Source organism: Thamnophis elegans, chromosome 3 (genome assembly GCF_009769535.1).
Source record: "Thamnophis elegans isolate rThaEle1 chromosome 3, rThaEle1.pri, whole genome shotgun sequence".
Taxonomy (NCBI): Eukaryota; Metazoa; Chordata; class Lepidosauria; order Squamata; family Colubridae; genus Thamnophis; species Thamnophis elegans.
Window position 1 is genome coordinate 77,042,367 of NC_045543.1, and position 16,182 is coordinate 77,058,548.

General features: G+C 38.1%; 1 protein-coding gene across 1 annotated transcript in view; it reads left to right on the forward strand.

Annotated features, from left to right (window-relative positions):
* PGM5 (phosphoglucomutase 5) overlaps positions 1-16,182 on the forward strand; it is a 64,268-nt gene that overhangs the window by 28,171 nt on the left and 19,915 nt on the right. Inside the window, exons 7-8 of the mRNA XM_032214596.1 lie at positions 13,966-14,081; positions 15,599-15,734. Coding sequence (XP_032070487.1) covers positions 13,966-14,081; positions 15,599-15,734 — 252 coding nt within the window. The remainder of the gene's footprint in view (positions 1-13,965; positions 14,082-15,598; positions 15,735-16,182) is intronic.

Here is a 16,182-nt window from a genome sequence, read left to right on the forward strand (position 1 = left end):
CATGTAGTGTGAGCCAGTATAAGCTTTCACTATTTGCTTAACCTATTACATTAAACCAACCAATTTTAACTAGTAGGCAACAATAGCAATAGCACTTAGACTTATATACTGCTTCATAGTGCTTTGCAGCCCTCTCTAAGTGGTTTACAGGGTCAGCATATTGCCTACAACAACCTGGGTCCTCATTTTACTTACCTTGGAAGGATAGAAGGCTGAAACAACTTTGAGCCAGTCAGGATCGAAATCCTGGGAACGAGCAGTAAGTTAGCCCTGCAATATACACTATATTGCCAAAAGTATTCGCTCACAACTGAGTCTGATTATGTGGATGGGTGAACGGATACTTTTGGCAATATAATGTAGGTAGTCCTCAACTTACGATCACAATTGAGCCCAAAATTTATGTTGCTCAGCGAGACATTTGTTAAATGAGTCTTGCCCCATTTAATGAACTTTTTTGCCACAGTTGTTCACTGAACTCCTGCAGTTCTTAAGTTAATAACATGGTTGTTAAAGGAATCTGGTTCCCCCACTGGCTTTGCTAGTCAGAAAGTCACAAAAGGTGTTCACATTACCCTGGGACACTGTAACCTTCATAAATATGAGTCAGTTGCCAAGCATTTTAATTTTGATCACATGACCATGGGGATGCTGCAACATGTGAAAAATGTTCATGTCACTTTTTTCAGTGCCTTTGTAACTTTGAACGGTCATTAAATGAACTGTTGTAAGTCAAGGACTATCTGTACTGCATTCTAACCACTGCTCCACCAGGGCTCTTGTAAGCAAAGCATAGTTAAACCAAATCATAACTACATGATGTGTGAACTCAAGTCTAAATAGACACAAACATCTGATCTGTTGATAAACATGAGTGTTTAAAGAATCCTCTTTGTTATATACAGGTGGTACTTGACTTATGACCAAATCAGAACCCCATTTTATGACTCTTTTTTGCCCTGATTGTAAAATGAATCACTGCGATTGTTATGTGAATCATGCTGTCATTAAATGGATCTAGCTTCCCCACTGACTTTGCTTGTCAGAAGACATTTAGGAAGGTTACAAATGGTAAAAATTAAAAAAGGGGAATATAAAACACAGGCATTCGCGGACGATATGGTATTTATATTAGAGGAACCATTAAAATCAGAAATTAAATTAATCCAAAAAATAGAGGAATTCGGTAGGAATTCGGTAGCGGGACTTAAAATTAACAAGAACAAAACAAAGGTCATTACGAAGAATTTCACCAAAAAAACAAGAGCAAGAATTAGAGGAAAACATGGGAATGCAGATAGTAAAAAAGGTAAAATATTTAGGAATTTGGCTGACAGGGAAATGCTCAACAATTAAGGAAGACAATTATGACATAATGATTCAGAAATTAAGAAAGATTTGGAAAATTGGAAGAAACTCCAAGTATCATTAATGGGAAGAATTGCCATTGTTAAAATGAATATCTTACCAAAAATTATTTTTATTTCAAGTGGTCCCTATTAGCTTAGGGAAAAACTTTTTCATAGATTTAAACAAATTAATTTCACAATTTATTTGGTCAGGAAAAAACCCACACATTAAATTAAAATTGTTACAGAACAGTTGAGAAAAAGGAGGATTTGGACTTCCTGATTGGGGCCTTTATTATCAAGCAGCAGGTCTCATCTGAATAAGGGACTGGATCAGAAGATTACTAACAATAGAAGGTTACAATTTGGAACTGGGTTGGCATGCCTTTATCTGGGATGGGAAAGACAAAACCCATAGCTATTTCCAAAAACATTTAATTAGAAAAGCTCTACTTCAAATATGGTTAAAAATCAAAACAAAACATTACAACAAAATCCCAATCTGGCTATCCATCATGGAAGTTCTGATATACCCGTATATATTAGACATAAACAAGATAATAAGATATGAAGACATATTAGATAACCAAGAAAGACTAAAAACAAGGCAAGAATTGAAAGACGAGGGAATAGACATAGGCTGGTGACTGTATTTACAAATACAGACAAGGTATAAAAAAGACAGAGAAAGGGATGGATTTTATAAGGAGCAATAGCAATAGCAGTTAGACTTATATACCGCTTCATAGGGCTTTCAGCCCTCTCTAAGCGGTTTACAGAGAGTCAGCATATTGCCCCCAACAATCTGGGTCCTCATTTTACCCACCTCGGAAGGATGGAAGGCTGAGTCAACCCTGAGCCGGTGAGATTTGAACCGCTGAACTGCTGATCTAGCAGTAGCCTGCAGTGCTGCATTTAACCACTGCGCCACAAGAACTGGATAAAATTCCAAAGAGAACTAAATAAAAATTGATTAAAATATATCATTATTAAAATTTAAAATGGAAGAAGAAAAGGTGAAAGAAACAATGATAACATAGGCGACAAATTTTGAGTATACTATAGAATTGGCAAAATGGGAAAAAATTTGGGAAATAAATTACAAATTAACAATGGCAACGGCATATAGAGAGAACATGTACAAGATGTTCTACAGATGGCATCTCCCACCAGGGAGAATTGCGAAAACGTTTCCAGAGTGCTCACCTATCTGTTGGAAATGCAACCAACAACATGGAACATACTACCATATGTGGTTGACATGCGCATCTGCGAAAAAATATTGGAAAAATTAAAAGATTGGCTGGAGGAGATTACCACGCAACAAATTGAACTAAAACCGGAATTATTTCTGTAAAGAATTATAAAAGGAAATTATGAAAAAAATATTAGATACTTAATTCTACACATAATCACGGCAGCGAGAATTACATTTGCACAAAACTGTCAAATAATTCCACACCTACAGAAGAAAATGTAATAAAAAGTATTGGAATGTGCAGAGATGGATAGGCTCATGAAAGAATTAAAAGAGAAAGAAGAATCTGGATATTACTCTGAATGGGATTTATGGTATAATTGGCTAGAGCAGGGGTTGGCAAACTCTGGAGCCGCATGTGGCTCTTTCCTCCCTCTGCTGCGGCTCCATCACCGGTCGGTGCCACAATTTTAAGAGGAGCTTCCGGTGGTGGGTGGAGAGAAGCACGGTGTGCCAGGAGAAGACTCTACAGCAAGGGGATGGTTTTCCAGTTGTCTCCACAATTTATAGGGCTTTCCGTTATGACAGCTAGAGGAAAAGGTATGCTATGTTAGGAGGAGGTGGTGGGAAAACTGAACTTCCGATCAGCTCCAGAATTGATCAGGGGGCTTCCAGTTAGGACCTTTGTGGCTCCTGGTGTTTTCTGTGGGAAACGGGTCCAAATGACTCTTTGAGTGTTTAAGTTTGCCGACTCCTTGGCTAGAGGAAAGAGGGAGAAAAGCATGAAAGCAAAAAAGAAAGGAAGAAAGATCAACAAATTAAAAAACAACTACAAAACCAGAAAATGATTAAAAGATAGAAATACAAAATACACTGTAGCAAATAAATAATAGGAAATGGATACAGAACAAGTCAAATGTAATAAAGGTTGTTAGAATATATAGAATGTTATATATAGAATAAGGTGACCAGATTTTCAGATTGGTAAAGAGGGACACCATTGACCGGGGGGGGGGGAGAGGAAGCTAGGCCGCGGCGGTTAGTGCCAGCCTGCGGCCTCGCTAGGGACGTCTGGTCACCTTAATTATACATATCCTCTCTCTCTATCCATCCATCCGTCTGTCTGTCTATCTGCCTGCCTATCTGTCTATCTAGTTATGGTATCTCTCTGTCTCTCTCTCTCCTTCTGTCTGTCTATCTGCCTGCCTATCTGTCTATCTAGTTATGGTATCCCTCTCTCCCTCTCTCTCTCCGTCCGTCTATCTGCCTGCCTACCTATCTCTCTTTCTTTCTCTCTATCCATCCATCTATCTGCCTACCTATGTGTCTATCTAATTATGGTATCTCTCTCTCTCTCTCTCCCTCTCTCCCTCTCCCTCCCTCATCTCATTATCATCTATCTCAGTGTTTCTCCACCTTGAAGACTTGAAAGTATGTGGACTTCAACTCCCAGAATTCTGGGAGTTGAAGTCCACACACTTTCAAGTCTTCAAGGTGGAGAAACACTGATCTATTTAATTAATATAATTATTTCTTCCTCTCTTTTTCACTCTCTCTCTCTCTCCCACGCACACACGCAAATGCATAGGGCAGCCCACCTCACACACAGGTAACGCCGGGCGGTTTACAACATTATGATGCACACCCAAAGCGAATAGAGTCAGGTGCCTGTGATCCCAACCCTCCTTTCCCGAAGGGGGAGGGCCGTGGAATACTGCAAAACTCTTCTTGGTGGCGTCACTCTATGGGGCTTTCACTTTCGCTTGTCCCCCCAACCTTTCCAAAGCCAAGCTTCATCCGATTCTAACCAATCCCAGTGCCTCTCGCATCTCTCCTTTGCAAGCGTCACCCTGTGCAGAGGGCTGGGATGGGAGCTGGAGTCTGATGCCACTGGCGATCTGGGGCTGCTGTAAGCAGGCGCGGGGCTTCGGGGGAGGGGGGATGCACAAAGCCCCCTCCCCTAATGCTTCCGGCTCTTCTAAAGAAGGGGGTTGGGGGGGCTTGTGCAGAAAGGAATCTCTCCTCTCCTCCCTGCACGCACCCCACTGATGCCCGCATCAGAGCTCGGGCGAGCGAAAGCAAGCATTTTAATCAGTGGGCTGCGCACAGGGAGGAATATATCCTCTCCTCCCTGCATGCACCCCACTGATTAAAGTGCCTTCTTTTCCCCGCATCAGAGCTCGGGTGGGATGCAGGCGAAGGAAAGGACTTTTCTTTTGCCCGCATCAGAGCTCGGGCGAGCGAAAGCAAGCACTTTAATCAGTGGGCTGTGCGCAGGGAGGAATATCTCCTCTCCTCCCTGCACGCATCCCACCGATTAAAGTGCCTTCTTTTGCCCGCATCAGAGCTCGGGCGGGATGCAGGCAAAGGAAAGGACTTTTCTTTTGCCCACATCAGAGCTCGCCCTCCCGAAAAATTGGGACTTTTTAAAAACGCCCCGGGACACGTGACAAATTATTATAAAGTGTGACTGTCCCGCTGAAATCGGGACGTCTGGTCACCTTAATATAGAATGAAGAAAAAAGATGTATGAAATAATATAAATGTACATATATATAAAGTTATAGTTCTACAAGACCTATATGTACAGATAAAATAATCACAACAAATATGTAAAAGAAGTGTAATGTGTTGCAAAGATGTGAAGTTTGCATAAACAAAATAAAAAGCTTTTTTTTAAAAAGGAAGGTTACAAATGGTGATTACATGACCCCTAGAACCCTGCAATTGTCATAAACAGGTTGCCAAGCCCCCAATTTTTGATCCAGTGAACAGGGGAATGCTGCAAAGGCCATGTCTAAAAAACGATCCTAAGTCACTTTTTTCAATGCAGTTGTAACTTTGCATCGTCATTAAATGAATGGTTGTAAGTCGAGGGCCCACTGTAGTCTATTCAACCCTTTCTTCAGTGCCCGATGCTTTTAGCTTGTTTGACTTTATGGCAGGGATGGACTATCCCTGGCTAGTAAACTCTCTGCAACCTCCATTTTTCAAGACTTAGAATAAGCTCAGAACAATATTTGTTGACCAAACTTTTGATCCTCAGTGAGGCATGGATTTTGCATTTTTCCTTAAAGAGCATGCACACTGGGGCTATTTATTCCCTAATGGGCTTGATGGGCTTAGTTTGTATTTTAAACTTATCCAGAAATCAAACACTAACTCCAATTATATAATTGTGTCACTAACTGGGACTTTTGTATGCCAGAGGGGTTGAGGAAAACATTCAAAATGGCCCTCCCCTTTTGTTTTGAGATGACTAGCTCTGCTGAAGTGACTTTGGTAAAACTCATTTACAAATTGTACTATTGAGCTCAGTCGTCAGAATTTCTGAGGAACTCAAAGTTATTTTTCTCCTTTCTTCTAAGGGTAAAATATTTTCCTTCCACCACCAAAAAGAAAGTTTCCATGTTATCATTATTTACACAGACATGTCTAACTTGGCACTGCTTTTTTCCTCCCAGTATCCTTTCTTTTTGTTTGGATATGACAAGACTGTTGTGAAATGAATATTTTTAATGACTTTTCTCAAAAACTAATCAAATGGCTTCGTAAACAGCGGGGTCCATTTTGTTATTAATTCCAGGGAATTTAGAGCAGTTTTAATTCAGTAGCCTTCCTCTGAGACCTGGGCCTCTTTTCATTTCCTTCATGTCCTAGACTGAACCTTTGATACCGAAAAGCAGAAGGAGGGAGGGAGGGAGGGAGGGAGGGAGGGAAGGAAGGAAGGAAGGAAGGGATTTCTTTAATCCACTTCCCATGGTAGGAATTCTAATGAAGGGCCATGATCTGAAAATACTGTTTTTAATCCCCTAAAGATACACAGTTCAAATATTATAATGGATAATAGCTTAATTTTAGTTTAATGATTATACAAACCTGGCCACTATATTAAGCCTAAGTTTATAATTTTTTAGTATGGTTTATGCAACAAACTAAATTAGGCTAAGGATAGGGTGGGTTGGATAAATTATGTGTGTTCAGCAGGTTGGAAGAATTTATTGATTGGGTGGTTTGTGAATCAGATAATTACATTAAACCAGTGGTGAGTTGCTCTTACCGTCGCTACTTGTACGCTGATCATGGTCTGTTCGTGCAAGTGCCAGAAGTGCGCTGTGCACATATGGATATGAGCAAAATTTGGAAAGTACAGTGCAACTTTATGCTTTGCAGAGAGCGTGCAGATCTGTTTTTTTGAACTTCAGCAAGTCATTAAAAAACGTTTAAATGTGAAGAATAGTTCTCTTTTTTTAAAGAGAAAGTGTTTGAAATGGTGATAGTCTTGAATTATGGAATGTTGCACACAAATATAGAATTGAAGGTGCTTGTTGAATGTGGTAAGAGCAATATATGATGAAAGTAAAGCACTCAAGATGCTAAACAAAATGTTTAATGAACAGTCTTGAGCAGTGAGTAGTTATATAACATCCCTTGGTTATTAAAATATTTATGGAAAATATATAAGAATGGTTGTGGTGCCAAAGACTTAGCCAAAGACTAATCCTTTGAAAAATAATATAACAAAGACCAAGGTAGTTACATTTGATAGGAAAAATGGTATGAAGGATTGTGAGTTATACATAAGTGGCAAAAAAACTAAACCTAACCTTGTTAGAATGTCCACTACCAAAGATGAAAAAGTGAATTTATAATTAATATATGCAAATGTGGGTAGAACGAATATATGGAGAGGTATAATAACTATGTTGGCATAACTAGATTCAGCAATGCATTTTTTTGTATTTGCATGTCTTTAGTTTCTTTTGCTTATTATTTTGTACTCCATTACTTTACTTTGCATGTTATTTATTCCAAAAGAAAGTCATGTGATGGGTATATGTTTTTGCTTAAACATTTCATGTACAAAAACAATCTGACTTGAATTAGAGAGAATACACTGTATGAATGCTGCCTTGGCACAATTGTAATTTTCCGTGACTTCAGGGACTAAATTGAAGAAAAATATGTCTGAAAATATTCCAGGAACTAGCCAAATGAAGTATTCTGAAAATACACTATTAACAAGCAATAAATACTTCAGGGAATCTCCAGGAAAGCTGGTATAAATTGTAATAGTTCATTGTTAACACAGATTTAATTGGCTATAAAAAAGAACCACAAGGGTGTTGAATTCAGTTTTAAAAGTAGATGGGCCTTGGAAGAGGCAATAGACTTCCTTGCAGTCCCTTCCCCCAAATGCTTTTGTTTCACTTCTGCTGTTGGAAATTTCTTACAACTGGGAAAAAATACCTGGAAAAAGGAAGGTGCATCATTTCTTTCTAAAAGATCTGTTCGTTTTTTCTGCATAGCACTGGGAGAGAGAAGTGATTTATTAATTCCCAGGAGTAAGGAGCTTCTCATTCTTCTCATCTTCCATGACTGATGACATCTCAGGATGTGGGACACTGCTTGTATGTTCCATGTTGCATTCTTGGTTGGTCATCTAGAAAGTGAAAGAATCAATGTGCTCATGAAATTCTCTTGTGATCACTAGATTTACAAGCAATCAACAAAACTCAGATGTGAAGAAAGATCTGCAGGTAGCAAAATTGTAATAGATTGGTTTCAAACTGCTTGTGAATAGTTACAATTTTTTTTTACTATGCAGGGGTTCACTTTATTCAACCATAATGGGTTTGTGTTGAAACAAACAAAAGGCACTGGTGGTTACCTATAAAGGCATGGGGCCAAAATACTTGAAGGACTGTCTCTGTCCAATTGCCATTACCTGCCCTATTATATCTGGCAGCAGTGGTGTGCTTCAGTTCCCTCAATTAAATTAAATGACATATTGCAGGATACAGGAAGTGTTTCTTTTCTGTTATGACATCTGCCCTCTGGAACACCTTTCCACCCAAGATCAGAACGGCCCCTTATCTGCTGGCCTTCAGAAAGCTTTCAGGACTTGGCAGTGCTCTGGTATGGAGGTTGGAAAGTATGTGCAGCCCCTGGGATTTGTTATTATTCTGAGGTTTTAGTTTTGATTATGTGATGCGTGTTCTTATAATTGTTGATGTCACTGTTTTAAATTTTGAAGTATTTTGCCACCCAGAGTTGCTTTGGTGAGACAGATGGGTCATATGCATGAAATAAAATAGAGAAATGCTTATAGAAATATACTAGAACAGTGGCCCCCAACCTTTTGGACACCTGGGACTGGTTCTGTGGAGAGATGTTTTTCTAAGGACTGGAGGGGACGTAGTTTTGTGTGCCAATTGCATTCTGTGTCTGGGGCTTCACTTGTTTGTTTGGCCCAGTTTCTGGCATGCCCTGGACTTGTGCCAGTCCACGGATTGGAGGATGCGGACCCCTGCATTTGAAGTCAGGGAATCTTTCAAAATAGTGAATATTTTAACTGAACAAATAGATTTATTTGCAGTGTCGTGGATGCAATTTATAAAATAAAGTAAGATTTCTTTAATTGAAATAATGGATATGCTGCATTTAAAATGTGCAGATTATTTGGTCTGGGCTCTGAAAATCCAGCCAAATATTAAATGGCAACAAAAATATACAGAAAGAAATGAGCCCTCCCTTGTCTTCTAACAATCATTCAGATTTCTGCAGCCTATATCTGGTTCTCTTAAACAACTAGTTTCTAGCATGTGGCTTTGTTTACAAGTCTGAATTAGCTGAGCCATCAGTAGACATGTAAGAAAGCAATTGGAAAAACACTGATTTACTGAACTCTCTTCCAGTTCTGTGATATTTTATCCAAGAAGGCCATTTAGTCATTTTGTTTCTTATCTTTCTGAAGCATCCTTTTTATCTGTTTGCTAGGTCAAAGCTGCAGTTCCAGAGTTTTATTTATTTTATTTTATTTTATTTTTTGCACATAAATCCAAAATAATGGGAGTAGCAGCTGCAGTGCTTACCATATATGGGATATTGGCAGTTGCTTGGTTCTACTCTTGGTATATATACTTGATGCCTTTTAAGGGAAGTCAGTGCCTGCAGAGTGAAAATATCCAGAAACCAAACATGTATTTCATAGACCTGCCACTTTTTTACTGTTAGGATCATATGAAAAGTACAAGGTCCGGGGATTAATGCTTCAAATAGAAAGGAAAAGAGTTGGGTTTTTTTTAAGTTGAGAAATCTTAGATAAGATCTCCAGAACAACAGAGAAAATTACCATCCAAGTTCTTCATACAAGATAGCATTTTTGTGGTTTGTGTCTTGGCTTACACATTATTGCAAAGTTTGACAAAATAAACTGCTGTCTTTGCATATACTTTGAGGTAAAACCTTCACTGAATTCTATAGTAACGTCAGTAACTTTTGAAGTATTTAAAAAATATGCAGGCTGCAAAAATTGTCAAATGCCTTATCATGGTTCTGTACTGCTCTCACATATGTTCTTGGTTATACTCCCATTCTGTTCTGGAACATATCACATAAAACTCTCTTAAATCTTCTGTATTACACTCCTTTTGACCTAAGATCAAACAGTTGAAACTTCGAGGGTTAAGTACATTTGAAGATAAGTACATTTCTTTGACTAAACTGTTTTTAACATTTTCCATTTCTTGGCCCAGTAAAATTAGCTGGCTTCTTCTTTCAAATCATTTTTTTTTAATTTCATAGGTCTCTTTACACATTTATCTCAGAGGTGGGTGGCTCCTGGTTCAGCCTGGATCAGGAGAACCAGCAGTAGTGGCGGCGGGAGGCCCGGCCCAGATGCTTCTGCGCATGCTTCTTGCACGAGCGAGCATGCCCAAACTGGTAGTAAAAAAATTAGCAACCCATCACTGATTTATCTGTATACTACTAAAACTCTCATTGCCATGTCATTTAACAGGGCAAAATAATGTATCATAGGGGGAACAAGGTACCTCAAATGGGCTAATGTACAGAATGGGGAGGGAGGAAAAGGGTAAGAAATAAAAAAAGGAAAGGAAGAATAGAGAAGAAAGGAGAAACAGGGGGAAAGGAACCCAGTGTACCTTTTCTGGCCTATAACAGCCCTGTACATTTCCCCAATTCATGCTCCTCCCGCCCCCTGCACCTTCCTCAACCATGTGGTACACCTTGTACATCCTTGCATATCCTCCCTGACCCTCACCACTCCTTATATAGTCCCATGTACAATTGCTGGATCACACCCCAATGCACCTCCTTTCTCCCTTCCCCACAAAGCAGCAGTGACTTACCTGACTGCTGGCCTTCAGCCTGCAACATTTTGCTGATTTTTCCCATTGATTTTCTCCCTAGAAGCTTACCATAGACAAAGTAAATGGAAAAAGATGGCAGGAATTCTAAGGAGGAAGAGAAAGAGAGCGAGAGGGAGGGAGGGAGGGAGGAAGATAAGAGGGATAAGGAAGGGAGGGAAGAAGATTGCTGATCTTCTAAAGAAGGATTTCTAATAACCATGAAGGTTCAAAAGAGCATCAGAAATGGAAGCAATGCCCAACTTCTTGCAGGCTTCTCGCTGAGTTTCCTTTTGGGAACCTCAGTGGGGAAGCCTTCAAGAAGTTGGACATTGTTTCTATGCCCACTGCATTTTATTTCTCTATCTAGAAAATATCTCTGAAAGGATGACCTAATAGGCCACAGGTTGCCTAATATGCCATGAAAGAGAATAATATTATCCTGTAATGATTTTAATTTGATATTTTATATTGTAACGGCAACTTATCTGGGGTGAATAGTTTAACAAATCATAGTTAATTAGATGAACCATCACGTTCTAACTATGAAAAAACTCAGACAATATATTTCTCTCTGTAGTTCCAGAGATCTTATCTATTAAAAATGTATTCCCATCTGTTCAGAAGGATAATCTATGATATTGTAAGGAATAGGAATGTTGGATGTTTTCTGTCACAATTTTTGAATGCCACACTGGCTTGGTCCCCTAGAACATAATGTATAGGTAGTCCTTGACTTACAACAGTTCATTTAGTGACTGTTTGAAGTTACAAAGGCACTGAAAAAGTGGCTTATGACTGTTTTTCACACTTACAACCATTGCAGCATCCCCATTGTCACCTGAACAAAATTCATATCTTGGCAACTGAGTCATATTTATGACCATTGCAGGTCCTGTGATCAACTTTTGCAGCCTTCCAACAAACAAAGTCAATGGGGAAGCCAGATTCACATAACAACCATGTTACTAATTTAACCACTGTGGCAAGAAGAATAAAAAATGGGCAAAATTCACTTAACAAATTTCTCATTTAGCAACATAAATTTTGGGCTCAGTTGTGGTCATAGGTTGAGGACTACCTGAAGCAGTGGTGGGTTCCGGATTCTGTTCCAACTGGTACGGTTGGAATTGCCCCGGCGTCACCCACATGCACGCACATGGCTTGCGTGCACACACGTGCAGCGCACACATGCGTCGTACTTGCCTGCGATGCTTCTGCAAGCCTCTGCGACTCTCCAACTGTTGGGTGGAACATCGCGCAGGCGCCATATGCACCGTGCATGGAAGCGGCAAAGGCTTAAAGCACAGGTAAGTAGTGAGGGTGGGTGGCTGGGTGGGCTTTCCGGAGCACCATACTGGAACGATATCCGGTGCTCCGGGCTGGCTCCGGTACACCCGTACTGGGGCGTACCGCCTGCAACCCACCACTGACCTTAAGTTAATTTTGTTTGTTAATGTGTCAACCATATAGTAATACTCAACAAACAAGAGATTTTAAAGCTGGCAAGGCATTGTATGTCAAGTTTATAATATTTATTTTGAATAGATACTACTTTCATGTTTCACTCCTAATGTCTTTTGTACTGACTTTTTGAATTTGTTTTTTTTGGGGGGGCAGAGGATATTTATTTTAGCTGGTTTGCTTGGGGATTCTCTGTGACTGCCTTCTCCATTTCAGATTTAGGGAATTAAATGCCAAGACTGTGGAAAGCTGCAACAGTTTGAAAATTTATGTCTGTGGGAAGAGAATAAAGCAAATTCATTCTACAATATTTTCCTTATTACTGTAGGGCTACGATAGGCTTATGACTTCCTTATTACTGTAGGGCTGCAAATCTTTAACAATCATTATTAAGGCAGCAAAGTTATTGTAAACTGGTTTGGCGCTATTTAGCGGTCATCTGGCTTATTGCAACCCAGATATGGTAGCACTTGTGAAATTTATGCTAATGTTTTTGTTTTATATTGTAAACACGCTGTGAAAATAACAAAGTAAATTAAATTAAATTTTCTAAAGATACAAAAAACTATTTGCTTTATTCATCAAGATCAAAACATATTCTTCTGGAAATATGTGCATTTTTATGTACATAAGTAACAAGCAATTATAGCTATTTTGGTGTATGAAAAACATCTGAAAGTTGCAATTATTGGGTATTATTGGCATTAAAAATGGTACAAAAAGGACTGCACACTTCATCTTAGATTAATTTGAAAACAAGCTTCCTGGATGGAAATAGCTAGCTAACATTTTGAATTTCAAGTTGCACTAAATCAATGATCATAATTTTCTCTCACAATACAAATCTTGTACCAGAGCTAATTACACATAAATTAAAGTATCTTATTTAAAGTTAAAATATTTGTACTTATTCCAAATAATTCCTCAGCTAATATATATGTAATCTATAATTTAATTTTGTGGACATTATTATATCCTGATTTCTAGGAAATAGAGCAGCGTTTTTCAATTACTTTCCATTGAAATCCTAGGTCATGATTTAAAATAAAACCTTGCTCTTTGAAATGCTAGTACTGGCAGTGTCACAACCTGGTTTGCTGATGTTGTAAACATTGTAAATCATAAATTGTGTAAGTTGGAAATGAATTGTATAGTCAAGCACGATAGCTGAAATTATTTCAAGGATTCTTACATTGAAAGAATGAGAAAAATATACTAGAGATATTGATTATAACAAAAAGGCACATGAGGCTGACTGGCATTTCAGTTAATCTGTGTATCTGTATGTTAAAGTTGTGTGTGTGAGAGAGACAAAGGAAGAGAGGGGGGAATAACTAAGTAAAATTTAATTGTGTTTGATTATTCTCATTTAATGCAATTGAAAGCCTGGAAATCACCAACACACACAGAGAGACATTATAAAGAAAATAATTAGATAAATAAAGAAAATTTAATAAAGATTAAAATACCTGAAAAAGAAAAAAAGAACAGAAAATTTTAAAAAGGGAATTACTGAAAATCTAACTTGTCCCTTTTTACAACATCTGCTACTTTACAATATTTGTAAACTTCAAATTATTTGGGAAAAAATGTTTGAAGGGGAAAAAATTTCAGGGGAATATAGCATTTTGTTCTTCTAAGAAATACTTCTTTTAAACAACTGTACTAAGTGGCACTTAGTACAGAACCTGAATCCAGTTTTTAATCCATGGCTTTACTTAAAATGAATGCATTTACATAATTCTATATCCATATATTCAAAAAACTATAGTATATCAATAAAATATGTTGTATTTTTTTTTAGGGTTGCAAAATCAATGAAAGTACCTGTATATGAAACACCGGCAGGTTGGAGGTTCTTCTCAAATCTGATGGATTCTGGTCGATGCTCTCTCTGTGGAGAAGAAAGTTTTGGCACTGGTAAGATTAATAGTCTGAAAGCATTTCTGAATGCAGGTAGTCCTTGACTTACAACCACAATTGAGCCCAAAATTTCTATTGCTAATTTAGATATTTGTTAAGTGAACTTTGCCCCATTCTACAACTTGTCTTGCCACAGTTGTGAAGTGAATCATTGCAATTGATAAGTTAGTAACCCGGCTGTTAAGTGAATCGTGCTTCCCCAATGGGTTTGCTGGTCAGAAGGTCGCAAAAGGGGATTACATGACCTTGGGACACAGCAATGGTCATAAATATGAACCAGTTGTCAAGATTCTGAATTTTGATCATCTGATCATGGGGATGCTACAAAGTTGTAACTGTGAAAAGGGGTCATGTCACTTTTTTCAGAGCCATTTTAACTTTGAACGACCACTAAATGAACTGTTGTAAGTTGAGGACTTCCTGCATTGTTAAACTACAGCACCTACTCCATTTCACAACTCTAAAAACACTATCAAATAAATTTCTGTTGAATGTATTAAACATAGACTCAAGTCTCATATTTGCAATAGTGGCGAATATCTACCTTCACCCTTATCCGGTCTCATATGTTAATGAAATCTCTGTACATCAGTTTAGGTAAAGGTAAAGGTTCCCTTCACACACATGTGCTAGTCGTTCCCGACTCTAGGAGGCGGTGCTCATCTCCGTTTCAAAGGCGAAGAGCCAGCACTGTCCAAAACCTCTCTATGTTCATGTGGGCATGACTAAATGTCGAACACTGTTAACCTCCCACCAAAAATGGTTCCCATTTTTCAACTTGCATTTTTTACATGTTTTGAACTGCTAGGTTGGCAGAAGCTGGGACAAGTAATGCGAGCTCACTCCGTTACGCAGTACTAGGGATTCGAACTGCCAAACTGCCGATCTTTCTCAGCATCTTAGCCACTGAGCCACCATATCCACATCAGATTAGCCTTTGTTAATTCTGAACTTTTTGAGCAAAAGCAAATACAAGATGTCTAGAAGATTTTTTTGATACAACAGAAAAAGATTTTGTTTCTATATTAGCAATATATTGGCATTTACCCCAAACAATAAAAACTTGCTAAATTCTATATGAAACATTTTGGAGGTTGGGAAGAACATTATGCATACAAATACAAATACATACAAAAACAGCAAATAAAGTGGTTAGCTCACCTGGGGAGGATGTTGTGGGATTCCATACCATACGAGGTATATACCTGGTTGTATACTAATTAATTGATAAACTGTTCTTTTTTGTAAAAAAATGCATGGAATTTTTAAAATGCAATCAATAAGTGTAATAAAGGATTAGGAAAGGGACCAGTCTGAAGAAGTTGAGTTTGTTGTTTTATGTATGCTGCATAAGAAAAAACTCAAATTTTCCAAATCCTACTGTACTTTTAATATAGTAAAAATATTCTCACATATTTGGGAAGTTGAGCAATTCACTGAATAGCAGCATCTCTGTTTCCAATCCAAATGATATTATCTCTTATCATTTAATATGTTTACTCTTTTTTCCATAGGATCTGACCACATCCGAGAGAAAGATGGACTTTGGGCTGTTTTAATTTGGCTCTCAATTATGGCAGCTCGAAAGCAGGGCGTGGAGGAAATTGTTAGAGATCACTGGACAAAATTTGGCCGTCACTATTATTGCAGGTGAAGAGTTATCAGCAGAATAATAGCTATTTTAATTCAAGTTTTTACAACGTCTATTTTATACCTTTAGAAATAATGATGAAAGTAATTACAATTATGAGTGTGGGTGTGTCGAACCACAAACCATCATTTCAATTTTTGCAAAAACTACAATATTGGTTTCTACTGCAGCATGGAAAAGTGGTAATCATTGTAAAGTGAACTGCATTCAGATGGAATTTGTGTGCTATTAATTTATAGCCCACATATGGAGTTTTACTTTCAGACATTTTAAAAATGAATAACAGCATATTCCCAAAAAATCAAACCCAGACAACATTGGGATTCTAAAGCTAAAAAAATATTGAGAATGTTGATGTTTTTTCCATGTATTATTTAATGTCATTGAACTTTTTTTTGCATTTTATTATAAAAGGAAAATCATGAAATAGATAAACATTGTTGATCT